Consider the following 20965-nt stretch of genomic DNA (forward strand, 5'->3'; position numbering starts at 1 on the left):
AAGTGTCTAAAAGTGTCTAAAAGGTGTGATGTGTGATAAAAGGAAAGCTATACAATACTGTGGTGAGACCATTCATGTTGTTTGGTCTAGAGACAGTGCCGTTGAGAAAAAGACAGGAAGCAGAACTGGAGGTATGAAGAGATGAGGACTACGACTTTGATGACCAGGCTAAAAAAAAAGTACAGTAATCCCACGTCTTCTCCATGTCCCAGCAGTTACTAATCAGTTCCTCACTCCTGCTCTTAACCAAGTGACCATTTTTAATAGTGAAAGTGAATTGTAGCTTGTACATAACTAACTACACACTGTAAACCAGAATGTTCAAAGTACTTAAATAAATGAAGTTATGCATACTCAAAGTTCTTGAAAAAGTTCCAATAACTTAATCATGTCAAGTTCATTTAACATGTTGTTCCATTTTGAGTGCTTTTAACTAATATGCTTTGATTAAATTGAACTATGGCTATATTAAGTAAGATTAACTTAAAAACATAGTTTACATACAACTTAAGACACTGTAAATCCGAATGCTCAAAATAATTAATAGGTATAAGTATTTTCTTAATATATTTTCCTAAAAGGTCCACTTATAAATGTTGATCGCCAGTTGCATTATCTGTCTTTTCACTTTATTTAACTTGTAATTTTTGATTAATATGAACTTTTTGCAGATTTCTGTAACCTACTTAAAATAATTTGTAAAAAAAAAGTATCAATTAACGAGAACAAATTTAGAATAAATCTATTGCATCAGATTAATTTGTACTGTGTAGGTTGAAATTAGAACAAAAATTAAAGAATGGAGAATGCATGGCAGAGAGAATGCGAAAAAGAAAGCTATTTCTCTCTTCACCCCAAAATGTATATATTATATAATATCTAATATCAACTCCAAATATTAAAACTCTGATATGCTCAAATGTTTGAGTTTATGAACTCAAAAAAAGAAGATTGAAAGCCTCCATCTTCCAACTGTGAGGCTACTTAACAGCGTAACACAAACACGTCTATTTGGCGCCATCTTTCGGTGATAAGAGTGTACTGCGTCCTAATGCCACTAAAACGTCATAGGTGTCCAGGATTGGTCGCTAGAGGGCAGTAAAGTAAAATAATGAAAATCTGCAATTGATGATCACATTAAGCAGAAGCAGAATTGTAATACAATTAATTTATTCACATTTATTTTTTTGATTAGAGTATATTCTGTATTTACGTACTTATTCATTAGACAACCTCTATGTTTACTCTTTACTGACTTTACTCATTCCCTTATTTTCTCATTCAGGAAGATATTACTGCCATACATTGTGTATTTACTTAAAATCACAAATACATTTTTGTTAGTTATTCCTACTTTAGGATTAGGATGAGATAACATTTGATTCTTTGTTGAATTGTGTTACTGCATGTGACGTACTTCCACACAACACAGGAGGGCGCCATTTCCCCACGTCTTTCCGTGTGCCCACCGGTACTCAAACACTTTAGTCCAGTATATTATATTTGACTTTATATATTGTATACACATGTACCGTATACACATATATGTTTGGTCTGTGAGTGAATACATGATGGCTGTTATGTGGTTGACTGTGGCCAAACTAAAATAATGAAAATCTGCAATTTATGATCACATTAAGCAGGAGCAGAATTGCAATACAATAAATTTATTCACATTAAATTTTTTAATTAGGGTATATTCAATATTTACATATTTACATAAACTATTTACATACTTATTCATTAGACAACCTCCATGTTCACTGCAAAAATCTGCAATTTATGATCACATTAAGCAGGAGCAGAATTGTAATACAATTAATTTATTCACAATTATTTTTTTAATGTCACGATGCATCACTAGTGACTCAATGACTCAATACAATAATAAAATATAAATTTAGATCAAATTAGCGTCACACAGCATGAAGTAAGCCATGGTAGGTCCGATATGATAGAGTGAAAAAAAAAATCATGTACTCTCATTCCGTGTGGAAGTGGTAAGTTTTTGGCTTCTTCCTTTGTCCTTCTTTCCCACTCCATTTGAAACCTTTTCAAAGTTTAGAATCAATAAATTGACTACAAAGACTATAGGGGTGCTATTTCATGTCTAAAGGGCTCTAATAATGATACAAAGAGGTTTTCTATGTTATAACTACAACGTTATTTCTTTTATTAACATTGAAACTTCCCTGACAGAAATTCCCTCACCTTGTGTGGAACTGCCTCACCGCCATAAACCAGGCCACAAGAACAAAAATAAGACGATAATTGGTGCAACACAATTCTGTAGCAGAAGCTTGGCGCCAAATACTGATATCATCTGGCATTAACAAAGCATTGTTATATAATAATAATAATAATGATACGCAATAATGAACTCATTGAAATGATCTGAGACCAAAGTTCATTCGTAGGAATCGTTTTGTGGCGCCGTGTGGGCCCAACTATGTGGCGTGTTTCAACATCTCCCACTTCCTCTGGCACCAACTTGATAAGATGCCTCCTTATGCTGAATTCCTCTTTGTGTTCCAAGGAAGGCTGACGAGGAAGCTTATGGTTTATTGGTGTAGCTTATCAGCGAAATTTGCTTAATGAAGCACCTGCACGAGCCCCCGCCTGCACTCACACCTTCCCCCAAGTGCATGTATGCGTTTACATCAAGCACAGCCGCTCTGATCCTACCCTTCATACTGGCCACCAAGATGATCAATACATCAAGTAGCCAACAAACCCTTTCCCATAAATTGTACACCTAAACTGAAGTATTTATTGATGTATTGTACACAGAACGATCAACAACATTGTGTTTGTCACAATGGGATCTGTTCATGTGATGATATGTTCAAGCGCACTGGGCTGTGACATGGGCCAGCACTCCTGATTCTGAAGGCCCTGGAGGGGATTATATTGACACTGATGACACTGAAGCTGAAATCTGATTGGACAAAACTAATCTAACACTTTCTAAATGATTGTATGAAGCCTTATGATAAGAACTGTCCCTGGAGAGAAATGCCTAAGAAGCAAAGGAAAAATAACCAGCCATGGGTGACAAAAGGACTAAAAAATGCTTGTAAGAAGAAGAACACATTAAAGAAGCAGAAAACACAAGATATATAAAAATATGTTGAGTACAATTAAGAGTGTGTATGAAGGAATACTATATTGAATTATTAGATCAAATAAAAATAACATTAGAGCAACCTGTGGTATTTTAAACAGCATCATTAGAAACAGCAATAATTTTATTTATGGTTGGAAACTCCTATAATGATGTCATGACTGACATAGTTGAAAAGCTTAAGAACTACTGTCAATATTGGAATTTCAAAATTCTGTAAAATAGAGGAAAGGAATGAAATGTTAGAAAGGAATACTAATTCCATGTTTCTTACGGATTATTTCCTTATAAAATGAAAACAGTTAAAGTAGTTTCAACTTTTAAAAATGAGAAGCATTAATTTACTGTTCTGTCATGTTTTTCTCTATGTATTATTATTTATCCATATCACACTATGGGATTATATGTGACTACTATTTATTATGAATATAAATGAATTCATCACTTTTCTATTATTGGAAATCTCACATGGAATACAGGAAGTGAATAATTGTGTTTCTTCCTGCTCCTTTTAGACATGTGGAACTGTGAGCTGATTATGGGATGTGTTCCTCTGTAACCTGATGCATGTTCAAATGAAATAAAACCATTACCACGACCATAAAACCCAGGAACCCGTGAGCTCAGCAAAGGAGCAGAAAGGAAAGCTCGTCAATGAAATGCTTCTTGTTGCAAAGCACCACATCCACACTAACAAAGTGGCCTCCACTTATCCTGCTGATGGTGCGAGTACGCACACGTAGCTTTGGGACGAGATGACTTAAAATAAAATGAGTGCTAAAACTTAGAAAGCTGGGGTAGAACGTAAGGATCGGCTGGTGAAAGATTTGACAGATGATTTGCAGCCCCGCTCACGTTGTCAGTTTGCCCTCGGGGAAAACCTCCAAGAAAAGCTCAGGTGTCTGTTTGCAGGTAATTGTTAAAACGTTCAGACGCTTTCAGCAACAACATCTATTTTCTACTGCTTATCCCGTTTAGGAAGGAAGGAAGGACAAGGAATCCTTCTCTGGGCTAAATATTTTGCTGTGAACTGCTAGCTAAAATTTGGGATAGGAGGTGCTGATTATTGGCAGGCATAGGCGAGGACCGCTAGGTATTATGTGTCAATGTGACAAAGGCGGAAGAGAGCCAGTGTATTTATTTATGTTGGTCACAATTACATTTAATGAGATGATTTGTTTGACGAGAATGATATTTAAGTGATGGACACTTTACCTTACCAATGTCTACTGGTGTACTTAGTTTATTTCTACATTTAGCATAATACACAGTATAATATCCAGTTTCATGTTGATAGGTATATTAAACGGGATCTTTGACAGGGACACTTATTATAGATAAAAACTTCTTTCTAGCTGTGATTAATTACGAGTTAACTACAGACAACATGCAATTAATAGCCATTCCTGTTGTATTGTTTTACCAACAAACTGAAACTGAAGTCAGAAGTCAAAGTGCCAAGCAGACCTTTGAGCATACAACTAGCCAAACGGATTCAGTTTTTTCCACCAGTCCAGTCCAGTCCAGTCCAGAAAGCCACGTGATCTCATCCATCAGCATAATCACACATTGTCCACATTCTTCCTGAAAGCGTCTCGTTCATCCAGTCTGGCCTCGCTAAACTCCTGACCTTCATAAAATGAAAAGCCATAAATGAGAGCTGGAAAAAAAGTCACCGTGGCGTTCACTAGCAAGCATCCACGGATGACCTCTGACCCCGGCTTTCTTACAGGTATCATCACCATGAAACGAGCATGTGGAATCGCTATGCTAAGACAAAGAAGTTGCCAGTTGCATGTAAAGTTGCAAGAACAAAGACCATAAATCCCATAAGTGATCATTTAAAAAAATGCTCCAATGAGGTGAGATTATCTGTACTGTGCAAGTGAGCAAATCAAGCGCTCCTTTTATATCTTGCCTGTGACGTTAATGGCCTGTAGTAACTTCCAGTGACATTGACTTTTCTTCTCTTCTTTCGGTCACTTCCCAAAGCTGGTGACCACAGATGAGGGCGAGAACATAGATGGACTAATAAATTGAGATCTTTGCCTTCTGACTCTGCTCTCTGCTCACTACCACGATCTGGTACAACGACCACATTACTGCAGATGTTACACCTACTCGACTGTCGACCTCACGCTCCAACCTTCCCTCATTCGTGAACAAGACCCCGAGACCTGATGGTAATCCAGAACCTGGTGGTGGTGGAGGTGCATGGCCAGGAAGAAATGCTCACTTTCACACCTGAACTCACAACCACTAACCTGTGTCGGGACCTGTCAGCTCATCATTGAGCTGCAGCTCCCAAGGAGACTATGCAAGGAAAAACCAGTGAAGGCCAACCTGGCAGCTGAGGCAGTGGACCAGAGCAGGAACGTAAAGGTTTTCCCAGTGGAGGTGGGCCGCTGAGGCTCTGTAGCCAGGTTCATCACAACACTTTGAAAAGAGATGGAGCAATAGAGGGCAAAAAACCCCATAAAGGAACTTCCTAATGTCAGACTGAAAGCAAAAGGAGACATTTTGGGGCCCCAGGGCAGCACAAACCCAGGTCCCATCAGCCTGGATGTTCTCAAAGTTGAAATCAAGTGGTCATCCAATTGTGGGATTGCATGAAGAAGAAAAGCAAGTTAAGTCTCGAAGGAACTTGAACGTTAAATGGAGGCTAAAGCTACAGAAAACAATGCTAACAAAGAAGCAATGTGGGTCTGTGTGGGAACCTGGAAGGAACAGACATCCTGGAGCACATGGAAACACACCGCAAGTCTTCAGAACTTTCATGTTTGCGCTGTAGCTTTACTTTGGCAAGCACAGTGAGGGGAGAAAGGAGATTGGGAAATCCAGTCATAACTTTGCTTCAACGGTGCAAGATCACTATCGGGTCTGCCAGGAATTCAACCTATGAAGACTGCTGCCAGTCACTCCTTGTTGAACCTACCACACCCAATCGAAGGTGTGTCGGCTGACGTGGAATCTGCTTGATGGGTGAAGTCTCGGCCGTGTGTGCTTTATGGCGGCTTGAACTGCTGCATATGAGCAAACACAGTGGTGCCCTGGTTAGCATTATTCATCTTTTCCACAAGGTCAGACTCAAACCGAAGCAGACTCTAACCAAGGCAAAGATAGGATATCATGCCAATCCAATAAATCTGTCCAGATGCCCCAACCCCCTGACATTTATGGACAGTAATTATTGTTTCACAAGCAGAAAATAATTAAAGTGACAAATTTAACGTACATTTAACATCACTTACCTTTATTGAACACTTTTTGCAAACAACAGCTAGAGACAGGAGGGTTCAGGGTCCTCTTAAACGCAGAACACGCCACGTGTAGGGGGCTTCATCTTCCACATTTTGCACAAGGGGAGGTATTTGCACAGTAACGCGTATGCGCATTGGATGCGCTACCATGAGGCGCACCCCTCTGACCAATCAGAGGGGTGCGTGTGCAGGTAGGCTCTTGCAGAGCTACAGAAGGTGAAATTTCAACATGTCGTCCAAAAGACATCATGAATCAGGAGCGAGCAAGAGGACAAGAATGCAAAACACGAGGAAACTTGAAGGTGTTGTTGAAATAAAACGTAAAAAAATAAAACATCTCTCCAGTCTCTTTCTCGACTGGAGATTATTTCAGCGGCGCTGATTATCATTTATTGAATGTCTTGTTAACACCCTATGTTGACATTGAGGGCTCTAATTTCATGGCGCAGGTTGGCGCACCCCACGCAGTGGTAATTTGGTCTAGCGCAGCCAATTTGGTAGACTGAGATGGGCATGGCGACGCAACACTGGAGGTGTCCACATTTTCAGCTTGGTGCAGTGACAATTTTGTGACAAAGTAGGCCGCCAAAGGTGCGCAGAAAGCTTCCTAGCTCAGACCTGGTGTATTCTTGGCGCAGGCGAAGTGCACTAAACAGTGGTAAATTGGCTGATGAGCATGCAGTGTACACATGTTACCAAAACCTCACAGGCTGGTTTTTCAGAGTGTCAGGCACATTTCAATGCAACCAGAAAACACTATTTAATGTAAGCGTCTGTATTCATTGTCCCATGGACATGAACATGGGCTCTTCCCTTTTCTGATTCTGCTACAAAATATGATATAGTTTTTCTGTGTGATGGTAAGAAGGTCTCTGCAAGGTGTTGAGATGGCCCTGAAGTGCCATCACTAAGCATTTGGTAAAAAAAGTGAGCTACTGTACGACTCCTTGCCTCCCAATTCATCATCTTTTCTCTGACCCTCCAGAATTTTATCCAGTAAGTTGGACTCTTCCAATTCTGCACCCTGATCTTCATCCGGTGCCTCACTGTGTGGCTCAGGGTTGCCTTGGTGTGAATATTGCAGGGGCTCCAGGTTCTGGGGCTGACATTCCATACCTTGAGGGTCTTGCTGAGGGAACATGGTGGACCAAGGCATATGGACCACCGAGGACCCTGACAGCGTCGCAGATCCTGGGCCAAACTGGACTCCTGAACTGGGCATAGTCGAGAGCGCGGTGAAGGGCTGGGACCAGGGGATATAAGCGAACCCTGATTCTGGGAGCTCCACGTGAGGAAGGGAACATGCTGCCGGGGCCACAGGTATGGTCTACAGTCCGAAAAAGAAAGGAGTAAGCAACCGTACTCCACGCTAATGCCAATGCACACTAATTAGCCGTTATCGTAGCATCAAGTCGCTGTAAGCGGTAACCGTTGATGACAGCAACTCACCCCAAAGTTGGTGAGCAGTGGCGTATGCGTGTATGTCAGCATGGTGCAGCTGGGGCACAGAGTTTGCATGTAGACATCCGCTGTCACAGTGGAGGCGGTCGTGTAGCAAAGATGCTGCGTGGATGCGTCCTGCTGGCAATCAGATGGAGACCAGACGGGTACCGCAGGCTGCAACGTGGTCCTGGACGGCGTCCATTGGGAACTCTGCCCGTCTCCGTGGCACACTGCAGCCAGCGAATCGCTGGAGCAGCTGGCCTCATCGAGGACTCCTGAATTCACAGACAAGTTCATGTTCTGTTGTCTGATGTTTATGCGATCGCTTGAAAAAGGTTTGACACGCAGGTGGACTGGAAGGCTAAACATACCTTGTGTGTAGGACGGCTTGTTGTGTGTAATCACATCCTAAAAACAATACACAACAGCCTGTAAATGACAGCTACATCATAATCATCCCTCATCCTGACATGCATGCCGTGTTTGCACTTAAAGGGGGCGGGGCCAAGGTGTTCCACACACCTCAGCCAAGCTCATTTTTAGTCATCTTCAGTGGCAGCAACGTGGACCAACCGCATGGTAGTATGGTAGCATGTTAGCATGAGACATACAATGTGTGTGTTAAAAGAACAGTACCATATCGGCCGACAAGAGCTGTTGGTACCAGTTTGAAAAAAAAAAGATATTGTGCATCCCTAATGTATGATCAAATAATCATAAATGTATATGTGCCTAGCCATTGGCTGGCCACCAGTCCAGGGTGTACCCCACCTCTCGCCCAAAGAGTGGTATAGAAAATGGATGGATGGATGGATGGATGGATGTGTATAATAATAATAATAATAATAATATACAGACCAGTTCCTCATTTGGATCTTAATGAGCTTTTAAGTAGAGCTACAATATGAAAAAGCAAGAAGGGGAAGTGTGACAAAAACATTTGGAACTTGTCATTTAAAAAGTGCCCATAAAGTGAAATAGGATGTTTATCTTATGTAATGGTAAAGATAATGGTAATGGTAATGGTAATGGTAATGGTAATGGTAATGGTAATCGTAAATGTAATGGTAAAGGTAATGATCAATGGTAATAGAAATGGTAATGGTAAGGGTAATTAAACGGTGATGGTAATGGTAATAATAATGGTAAAGGTAATGGTAAAGGTAATGGTAAAGGTAATGGTAAAGGTAATGGTAAAGGTAATGGTAAGGGTAATTAAATGGTGATGTTAATGGTAATGGTAATGATCAATGGTAATAGAAATGGTAATGTTATGGTAAGGGTAATTAAATGGTGATGGTAATGGTAATGGTAATTATAATGGTAAATGTAATGGTAAAGGTAATGGTAAATGGTATAGGAAATGGTAATGGTTATTGTAAGGGTAATTAAATGGTAAATGTAACGGTAAAGGTAATGATCAATGGTAATAGAAATGGTAATGGTAATGGTAAGGGTAATTAAACGGTGATGGTAATGGTAATAATAATGGTAAAGGTAATGGTAAAGGTAATGGTAAAGGTAATGGTAAAGGTAATGGTAAAGGTAATGGTAAAGGTAATTAAATGGTGATGGTTAATGGTAATGGTAATGATCAATGGTAATAGAAATGGTAATGTTATGGTAAGGGTAATTAAATGGTGATGGTAATGGTAATTATAATGGTAAATGTAATGGTAAAGGTAATGGTAAATGGTATAGGAAATGGTAATGGTTATTGTAAGGGTAATTAAATGGTAAATGTAACGGTAAAGGTAATGATCAATGGTAATAGAAATGGTAATGGTAATGGTAAGGGTAATTAAACGGTGATGGTAATGGTAATAATAATGGTAAAGGTAATGGTAAAGGTAATGGTAAAGGTAATGGTAATTAAATGGTGATGGTTAATGGTAATGGTAATGATCAATGGTAATAGAAATGGTAATGTTAAGGTAAGGTAATTAAATGGTGATGGTAATGGTAATGGTAATTATAATGGTAAATGTAATGGTAAAGGTAATGGTAAATGGTAAAGGAAATGGTAATGGTTATTGTAAGGGTAATTAAATGGTGATGGTAATGGTTAATGGTAATGGTAATAATCAATGGTAATAGAAATGGTAATGGTAAGGGTAATTAAATGGTGATGGTAATGGTAATGGTAATGGTAATGGTAATGGTAATGGTAATGGTAATGGTAATGGTAGTTGTGTCATTCAATTTAAACATCAAGTTCCAAAATCACATAATTCCTTTCACAGGTCCACATGTCCAAAAGGAGTAGGAAGAAGCAGATCATATTTAATCCTCCCCCATCCCTTTCACATCTGTTGTAGTACATTTTGTCACTTCCTGTATTCCTTGTGTGATCTTTAATACATAGAAATGTGACAAGATTATATGACCGTAGGAGTGGTGTGATAATACCACTTTTTTCCACAATCATAATAAATGTCAATCATGCCTCTTGCCCAAAGACAGCTGGGATAGGCTCCAGCATACACCCACCCTAATGAGGATAAGCGGTACAGAAAATGGATAGTTATCAGATTGTCAGTGATGCCACTGCGTGGGATTTTTACAACGTTTCTAGAATAAACTTTGTTAGTACCTGAGCGGGTGACACTCATGTCTTTGAAATGTTGTGTGTGCGTGTGTGCGTGTGTGTGTGGTGAGCATAATAAAAAGCATGAGGGAATGTTCTTTGGCACGGGTACAAGTGTTTTGCATAGGGCGCTGTGCCCTGTCCCGGAGCCATTCACAGAATGATCGTAACTGTCATGGAAAAACACCTGGATTATATAAGAACAAAATCCCCCTCTGCTCTGACTTTACAGGCTTGATTAGTCCTTCTCGCACTTCCTTCCAATAGCATCCATCTTTTTCTACATCCATCCATCCTTGGATTTGGATGAGCAATATTAGAATGTGTTTGTCAAAGAGCATCCTGTGTTTGACTAAACGCATACAACACATACACAGCAGGTTGTGTAGACCTAAACCTAAACCTAAACCTAAACCCTAACCATAACAAATTGGATTGTGTCATCCCAGCCAATCAAAAGTGTAGACAAACTTACTACAGTATTTCCTGCTGTGGTACTTCTCTTTCTTCTCAGCAGCTCTTTGACTGGATCTTTGACTCGAACACCCTGGTACGGTCTGGGCCTGGTGGGTGCTGATGGACGGGCTGGAAAGAGCAACGGATGGAAGTGAATTTGGCACCAACTTCATCACATTGCTGGCCTGGGAATGCTAATGCTAATGCTAAAAGTTCATTTGGAACAGACATAACATGGAATTACATGTTTACACAGTTCAACATGCACAAAAAGAAGTAGTAAGATGCTGATCTTAAGGAAAGGTCACAGGGTCGGACAGGCTCCTACACAATAAAAGCACGGAGTCGCAAACCGGCCACGGGGGTTCTTTGTCACGGCCAACAAACTCTACAGGCACTGTGGTCTTACTCCTTCATGCAATCATGTTTTCAACAGCCAAAAAGACCGACGTCTGGCTGTGACCACCCATTCACCATCCACCCATCCATCCATGATCCATTCATCCATCCATCCACCATTCATCCATCCACCCGCCCATCCATCCATCCATTCACCTTTGCATCCATTCACCATTCATCCATCCACCCTTCCATTCATCCACCCTTCATCCATCCACCCATCCACCCATCCAACATTCCATCCATCCACCATTCATCCACCCACCCAACCATCCATTCATCCACCCTTCCATCCATCTACCCTTCCATCCTTCCACCATTCATCCATCCACCCACCCACCCACCCATCCATCCATTCATCCATCCATCCATCCACCATTCATCCATCCACCCATCCATCCACCATTCATTCATGCACCCTTCCATCCATTCACCATTTATTCATCCATCCACCCTTCCATTCATCCACCCTTCATCCATCCACTCATCCATCCACCATTCATCCATCCATCCATCCACCCTTCCATTCATCCATCCATCCATCCACCATTCATCCATCCATCCAACATTCCATCCACCCATCCATCCACCATTCATTCATGCACCCTTCCATCCATTCACCATTTATTCATCCATCCACCCTTCCATTCATCCACCCTTCATCCATCCACTCATCCATCCAACATTCATCCATCCATTCATCCACCCTTCCATTCATCCATCCATCCATCCACCATTCATCCATCCATCCAACATTCCATCCATCCATCCATCCATCCACCTTTGCATCCATTCACCATTCATTCATCCACCCTTCCATCCATTCACCATTTATCATTCATCCATCCACCCTTCCATTCATCCACCCTTCATCCATCCACCCATCCACCCATCCAACATTCCATCCATCCACCATTCATCCATCCACCCACCCATCCAACTTTCAATCCATCCACCATTCATCCACCCACCTAACCATCCATTCATCCACCCTTCCATCCATCTACCCTTCCATCCTTCCACCATTCATCCATCCACCCACCCACCCATCCATCCATCCACCATTCATTCATCCACCCTTCCATCCATTCACCATTTATCATTCATCCATCCACCCTTCATCCATCCACTCATCCATCCACCATTCATCCACCCACCCATCCATCCATTCATCCACCCTTCCACTCATCCATCCATCCATCCACCATTCATCCATCCATCCAACATTCCATCCATCCACCATTCATCCATCCATCCATCCACCTTTGCATCCATTCACCATTCATTCATCCACCCTTCCATCCATTCACCATTTATCATTCATCCATCCACTCTTCCATTCATCCACCCTTCATCCATCCACCATTCATCCACCCACCCATCCATTCATCCACCCTTCCATTCATCCATCCATCCACCATTCATCCATCCATCCAACATTCCATCCATCCACCATTCATCCATCCATCCATCCACCTTTGCATCCATTCACCATTCATTCATCCACCCTTCCATCCATTCACCATTTATCATTCATCCATCCACCCTTCCATTCATCCACCCTTCATCCATCCATCCACCCATCCATCCATTTATCCACCCTTCCATCCATCCACTATCCATCTACCCATCCATCCTCCATTCATCCATCCACCCATCCATCCACCCATCCATCCTCCATTCATCCATCCATCCTCCATTCATCCATCCATCCACCCATCCACCCATTCATCCATCCATCCATCCATCCATCCACCCATCCATCTGCTACCACTTGTTGGGTCATAAATAAGTACAGAATGTCTAATAAATCGGCTACCATAATAATAATAGATGCGATTTTAAAGCTGTAGCACCAATGTAGTCTGACAGAAACATGGCTTCCAATTTGCACCTACGACCTCCCCGACCACCACCAAACATTCATTCATGTTCATACACCAGTGTGGGCAGCACAGGGACAGGGATCGAACCGCCAACATTCCACTTTCTGGACGACCTGCTGTACTTCCTGTGCCACTGCCACCCAATACGGTATATTTCCATGAAGCTGGCATAATAAACATGTAGGAATATCATAGATGACAGCTAAGGCAACATAAGTATGATAAAATATTCATTGCATATACAGTAAGACAAGATGTCAAAAAACATTTTATCATGCTTATATTGTTTTCCAAGACAAAAACATTTGACTGTAATTATCCCAGCGTTTGTTTTCGATACATTCTACCAAGTTGATGAGAACTTGCAAGTCTGTTGTGGGAAAGCAGGGCCAATTAAGAGGCAACAAGTTCCAACAAAGTCGCCGAGATGTTGTTTTGCTTTTGATATTTCAGTGATAGCGATGGCACTGAGGACACACAAAACACAGTGCAGGCTTTAAGCGCTCCCCCGGGAGTGTCCACAGCTTTTCCACAGAGCCACTTTGATGTTGGAAGGCAGCACGTGCTGATATGCTAAGAAGTCTTCTTCTCATTACAACTTTTTTTCTCTTATTATTTTTCACCTTACTCTTGTAGAATTACTGCTTATTTGTATAATATTTTTCTGGGGTTCGTTCTAGAAAAAAGGGGCCTCGGTGCTGGGTAAGGGACCGTGAGGGCCAACGGTGGAGGAGATGTTCAACTTGTTCTCACAGGCAACACAATCTGGAATGCGACCCACAAATCATCAATCAGTCACGTGCTTTTTTCTGGCTATGTCTGCTTGTGCAGCCGCCAGTCAGTCACGACTACACGACTTTCGGACTTTTTGCCGTCCCAAAGGTCGAGCAGAGCTTATTAGGGCTGTCACAAAGAGCATCTTAACTCATTTATTAGGTCCACATTTTAAGTGTAACGAATGCACGCACTTGGTGATGTGATCAATCGTCAGGCGGCTATAAAGCCCTGGTCCCAACCCACTGTACGTACGGACTTGGGAGCATGCAGACACTATGTAGCACTTCCAGCGCAGGAGGAACTTTCGTTGTGTGCGGGGCTGCATCAAGCTATGGATGACGTGTGAAACATTGGTGGCTGATCGGAATCGGAAGCATGGAAGTGTGGGAATTGGAGAGGCTAAACTATTTGAGGAATGTGCGTAAACGTGCCACTGAGTCTGTCTATTGTCATGCTGACTGATCTGATAACGGATAACGGAGAGCAGTCCACACATCACACACAAGCACTTCACATGCGTCTAATATGCAAAAACCTGCCAGATTTCTTAAGATTGATATTCTATTATTTTTTTCATAGTTCATCATGCTGTCCATTGCTGCTTAACGTGCCGGGATGTGGAACGGGTCATCTTCCGTTGACCCTGTCCTTTGCTTCTGCTGCTAACGCTAACCAGGCTAACCCTCATCTCTTGATGGCGACAGGACAAGATGATGGGCATACTGTCTGGTGTCGTCGCTCAGGTGGCGACCTGTAAAGTGCAGCGGTTAGCGAGCTGATAAGATCAGTGAGAGTGAACGGAATGTGCTGACAACACTTGAACTTTCCACGCAAACAGCCCACAGATCATGTGACGCCCTGTCAAAGGTGAAACCTTTTATGTTTGATGACAATCTGCTGCATCCCATAAGAGAGCAAAAGATATGAAAAGTGGTAACAGGAGACGCTATTAGAAGACCTCCAACAAGGTTTTATGCTTTTCCCTCCATGCTATTAGCATGTGCTAACATTACATACATGTCATACTTACACAATTTTCATCCTTTTAGTCTCCATCCATGGAACTATCTTCCAGGGTGCATTAATTGAACATAGCAACATACGTAGATAGGAACGATACACCTAGAGTTAACTTTTCCAAACTCCAAGACTTTTCCAAACTCCAAGACAGCGAGGTGTGGCGAGGTGTCACTACACCAGTAACTTAGTTCTTGGGCATAAAAATGTCCATAACCATAAGAATAGAACACTTTTGCTGTAGCTTGGTTAGCTTGGTTACTATGCAGCTCAATGTGATGCAAATGGAGTTTTTTCCAGATGGCTTTCTAGGTGGAATAGGTGTGTTCCATTCTTAGCTGCCTCTTTTTTCTCTGTTTTTATATCTTTAGAAGGCACAGAACAGAGAAAGGTGTGTGTTCATGTCTCACATCAGGATTTTCAAAACTGCCTGACCTGATTGATAAAACATAAAAAAGGAAGCTGCATACTCGAAGACAAGGATCGGTTTTCTAAAGATCCTCTTTCTATGTAAGTATGTATTCATATTTATTTGAAAATAAAAAATATGAGACATTCTCATATTTAATGTTTTACAAACATTAAACATATGAATGAAATGTCATCATTTCAAATGAACAAGTATTGATTCCAAAATATGTAACACAAATGACAGTACAGAGGAATAAAGTACTTACATTTGTCAAAGTGCATACTGCTGCTGTTGATGGAGTGTGGATGGATAGATTTATCTCGTTTTTTAATGATGAAGGAACTTGAAATGAACGTAGAAAAGGACAAAGATGCTTAAAAGCAAGCCACGAGACCCCCTGGGGTATTGCAGTTGTGCAGCAAGTCATGCATGTACTTTCAGTACTGATTGCAGACAACGAGCACGTTATTCTTCATGCAGCATATGATGTGAATATTATGACTCATATACTCTCCAACACTAATTGGACCACCGTCACTTTGTGAATGCACTTTGCTCCCACTTCTCCCAGTCTGGGTCACAGGGGTAAAGGGGCCAGGGGGTCAGCAGTTCAGGGGGGAGCAGCCTAAGTGGTCATGTTCAGACCACCTCCTCAAGGACAGCGAGGCGTTCCCCGGCCAGCTGGGAGACATAATCCCGCTAACAATCTAGTCCCAGGCCGACATGGCTTGAATTTACCAGAAGGCATAGAAATAAATGCCATAGATGTCCTCTAGAGATGGCGGCCCCAAGCACCATGACATCTTTAGTCTGTAAAGGATGAGCGGTAAAGGTGCTCTGTATTCGGGCACATGCTCCGAGCACCCGCTGTGACACCATGGGAGTCTCTGACAAACTTTTGACACTTTTCAAACGCTGTGATGCTGGTGTTTCATATGGTAATGGAAATGGCCGTGGTTTTATTTCATTTGAACATGCATCAGATTACAATTGAGTGCATCCCATAATCAGTTCACAGTTCCACATGTCCAAAAGGAGTAGGAAGAAGCAAAGCTTATTAAATCCTACCCCTCCATCTGGTACTTTTACAATCAGTAACTGTTACATTTGTTCACTTCCTGCTTTCCTAATATAGTTGAAGGATTTTTTCATTTTTAATTTTTTTTTTTTAATTTAAATTTAAATCTAAATTTAAATTTAAATTTAATTTTAAATTTAATTTTAAATTAAAATTTATTTTGTTTTTTTTTAAATGAAAAAACCCTTCAACTATATTAGTTTTAATTTTAATTTTAATTAAAACTAAAAATTTAAATTTTTAAAATTAAAATTAAAATTAAAATTAAAATTAAAATTAAAATTAAAATTAAAATTAAAATTAAAAATTAAATTAAATTAAATTAAATTAAATTAAATTAAATTAAATTAAATTAAATTAAATTAAATTAAATTAAATTAAATTAAATTAAATTAAATTTAAATTTGAAAACAACAAAATGATTTTAAATTTAAATTTAAATTTAAATTTAAATTTAAATTTAAATTTAAATTTAAATTTAAATTTAAATTTAAATTTAAATTTAAATTTAAATTTAAATTTAAATTTTAATTTAAATTTAAATTTAAATTTAAATTTTAATTTAAATTTAAATTTAAATTTAAATTTAAATTTAAATTTAAATTTAAATTTAAATTTAAATTTAAATTTAAATTTTAATTTTAATTTCAGGTGGCTGATGAGCTTTATTTGTGTGCTCCATGGTTTTTTTTTTTACCCCATTTGGGCCAACTAGCACGCAAAATGTCTTTTGATGGGTAAATGTTAATTTCCAAGTGAACTCAGGTGAAGTTAGACAGGTTGTGAACGTCACAGGCAGCTGAAAGAAGGAGCACTTGATTTGCTCACCCACACAGTACAGGTAATCCTGCCTCATTTGAGCATTTTTTTTTTATTATTGGTTTGATTTTAATGAGATTTATCGGTAGGACATCCAATCGACAGCCCGACTACAATCCAGGCAAGTGAAAGTATTGTTGATATTAATACTAATTCTTTCATCCAGATGTCAAAGCTGTTTCTTGAAATATCTACTTAGCATAAATCTCATAGGAGGAATTGAACTGTAAAATGTGCATTGCATCCTTCCATGGATTCAAATGATTTTTCATGGTAAAAAGGATAGATGGAGGAAGCACCTGCATGTCCTGTTTGTGGACGATCGATGAGGGAAACACCTGCTTGTACTTCACGCTTGGCTGGCCTGCAATGCAAAGTGAAAGCAACAAGTAAGTAGAAGATAAATAATACATCTTAGCATCATTTGGTGTCTAAATAGTAGCATTGGGTCCAATAAAGGACAAGTCAAAGTAGGTGTTTCATGATGATTCATGAGATGTGACGCATGTGTGACTATGTGGAATATATATTACTATTATGATTATTATATATGATTAACGTCGCATTTTCAGGGTGAATGGTAAGGGCATGAACCTTCCAGGTGAGAAGTATTTGATTTTCTTCCATTGTGTAAATAACAACCCTTTTATACGTGTACCAAGCTTTCAAAGACCTCATTAGTCATCTTCTTACTCATAACATTTATAACTTTATTATAATGGTTATGAAGTGTATAACGGTTATCGCTAAGAAAGCTTGTGACCTGAGAAAGCAGGGAAGGATCCAAGCTACTTGGATTGCCAACTGCAACATTTTCATCAAATTAAATGGAGGACCCGAGGCCAGAGAGCTCCTTGTCAAAACATCAAGGATGTGGAAAAATACTAAGATTACTCCAACGTGGAAATGGAAAAGTTCTTAAACATCATCAAATGGACTTCTTTGGCTCTACAAATCACAAACGACTGGAATTGGAAAACAAGTTGTCAATCAAATCATTATCAAATTATGCCAACATCAAAGAATATTTGAATGTATTCAAGGAACCCTTCAAAGTAATCCCAATCTGGGAAACTTGGCTGAATGCCGATAAAGGCATGGACTTTGGGTTGGAAGGCTACGAGATGACCTGCATCAACAGGAAGAACACGAGGTGAGGAGGAGTGGCCCTGTAAGTGGACAAACTACAGTTGCTATTGGCAATAACCACTCGTCCACCATGCAAATGTGGAGACCTCAATATTGAGCTTCTAAATCCTCACTAGAACGAGGTAATCAACGATTTTATAGACACAATTTATAGTCTGAGTGTGTTTCCCCAAATGACCAGACCAAGTAGAATAACAGACCACTGTGCTACCTTCATGGACAATACGTATATCCACCAATGACTTTGATAACAACATTACTAGTGGCCTGCTAATTCAAGACATCAGTGATCATCTTCCAGTCTTCGCAATTTCCAACCGTCATTACAACAAACGACCAACGGGTGCTACAAAGACTATATTCAGATGAGGGAGTCTAGGCTTTCAAGAAGGATCTACAAGAACAAAAATGGGAGTGTGTGTACAGTGCCAAATATGTGGATGAAGCATATGAAGACTTACGAAAGCTGTACGATAACAACTGTCCCTTTAGAGAAAGGTCCAAGAAGCAAAAGAAAAACAATCAACAATGGATGACAAAAGGACTTGCCAACGCTTGTAAAAAGAAGAACACACAATAAAGGAAATTCATCATTCATCAGACGAAAGAAGCTGAAGTACAAAAACAATATTAGAGCAACCTGGGGTATTCTAAATAGTATTATCAGGAAAAGTAAGAAGAAGACCGAATACCCTAATTATTTCATGGTGGGAAACACCTATAATGATGATATGAATGAGACAGTTGAAAAGTTCAATAACTACTTTGTCAATATTGGTCCAAAACTGGAAGAAGGAATTACAAAACAAAGGACAAGGAATCCTAATTGTATGTTTCTGACAGATGTAACAAAAAAATTGATATTGCCAAAAATTGTAAAGCAAAAACAGATTATAATGGAATTGAAATGGACACTGTAAAAACGGTAATCATCAAGATCGTAGAACCGCCGACATTAGTAATTTATCATTTCATACTGGAAGACCCCCCCCTCCAAAAAAAAAGGAAAACGAGAAACAAAAGAACAAGCTAAGGTACTTCCAATTTCTTAAAATGGGAACAAACATCAATTTATGGCTTAACAGCCTTTGCTAGCAAGGCAAACAGTGGAGCAGCGCTTGGGGGAGGGCAAAGAGTTTGCCCCTCTGTGACATCACAAAGGAACAGTTTTACCACGCCTTTTGAATCCAAGCGTTTTGAGCCATCCCAAACTTCTTTCAGGGCTCACACAGACTTCATTATCTGAAACTTTGGCATGGTTTAACACCAGAATACAACATTAGAACTACATTTATAGGTCAGAAAAGTGGAAAAAAACATCATAGGTCTCCTTTAATTTATTCGGTTTCTAAATATTTTTTAAATCATGTTTATAATATTTAGAATAATGCTGGCACGTGCAATGTTTTTTGGCCCCATGGCGGGTTATTTAGCAGCCGTACTCACAAAATGCTTTGTCATGGTACTCAATCCCGGAGAAGGATACAGTGCAGGTCAAACGGACTTGTGTGTTGTCAAATATTGTATGAAAACTGAGACAAAATGAAGAGAACATTTCAGAGGACAAGCGAATCGCAGAAAAACATGCGTGTATGAAAGATGTCAGATGTTTCTTCAAGTTGCTCCCCAGGGTTGCACACATCTCAGGAGGGATTTTGGTGAGTGAAACATCCCCAAAGCAGAAGGTGCCCTCCTTCACGTGTCGCAGTGGAGATGCTGTCGGTGGACTCATAGTCACTATTTTGCTCCATTTTGCTGCCGTGTGACCACATGACATTCTCCCAAGCCTCCCGAGTCATTGGGGTGTTTTCATGTCAAAGGTTCAGACGGGTCTGTACATGTGTCTTCTTCAGCAGGATCTCAGTCCATGACAGCAAAGTGTCTTACGAATGCTCAAATATTTCTTTTCTCTGATAGACCGGGGCTGTCAGTCATTTCTGTTGCCATAGCGATGATACTGTACATAAGGGATGCTCGGATCAGGGTTCCACGACTGAAATCATTTCTCAATTATTTATGATGAGTGCTATTGGCCAGGGCTGCCATATAAGGGGGAAATGTCAGGAGAACTCCAAGACCAGAACTGCTAGGGGCCCCAAAACATATCAAATTACTCATAAAACTGAGTAATTAAGAAAAAACATTTTTTTAGGGTATTCCTGCCTGCACGCCTGCATTTGGCTGATATGAAAAAAGGATCCATAAAATCATTTAGACAAAAAAACATGTGACTAACTTTTCAAGAGAAGTTAGACCTCTGGTGAAGTGGAGGTACACTGGTGGAGGTCCAGGTCCGATTATTATTATTTGGGGAGTTATTTGCTTGGCCTTCTGACTCTCACATACTGGCGAGTGATCACACAGCGAGCCTCCAAAACCTACCATACTGCGTCTACTAATGCTAATATTGCTAATAACAATGCACAACGATGAGTCAATTCAAGAAACAATACAAGCAGTTGATGAAGAGTCTTGAACCAGTCATGATGTGCTATATATATCATTACATATATATGTCATTGTATGGTCATATCACCTCCTACTTTAGTACGGGACCA

General features: G+C 40.0%; 1 protein-coding gene across 1 annotated transcript; it reads right to left on the bottom strand.

Moving 5' to 3' along the window:
* Positions 1 to 6435: 6435 nt before the first annotated feature.
* On the bottom strand, positions 6436 to 20139 carry LOC131134891 (POU class 2 homeobox associating factor 1). The gene is made up of 6 exons (XM_078792942.1): positions 20048 to 20139; positions 17558 to 17622; positions 10836 to 10999; positions 8199 to 8235; positions 7834 to 8102; positions 6436 to 7711 (listed from the first exon to the last, which is right to left on the bottom strand). Exons 1-6 carry the CDS (start codon positions 20137 to 20139, stop codon positions 7292 to 7294), a joined length of 1047 nt encoding a protein of 348 aa, XP_078649068.1. The 3' UTR covers positions 6436 to 7291.
* Between the last annotated feature and the right edge of the window lie 826 nt (positions 20140 to 20965).

The sequence above is a fragment of the Doryrhamphus excisus genome, linkage group LG8 (genome assembly GCF_037039965.1).
Source record: "Doryrhamphus excisus strain RoL-2023G ecotype Guam linkage group LG8, RoL_Dexc_Guam_v1.1, whole genome shotgun sequence".
Classification (NCBI taxonomy): Eukaryota; Metazoa; Chordata; class Actinopteri; order Syngnathiformes; family Syngnathidae; genus Doryrhamphus; species Doryrhamphus excisus.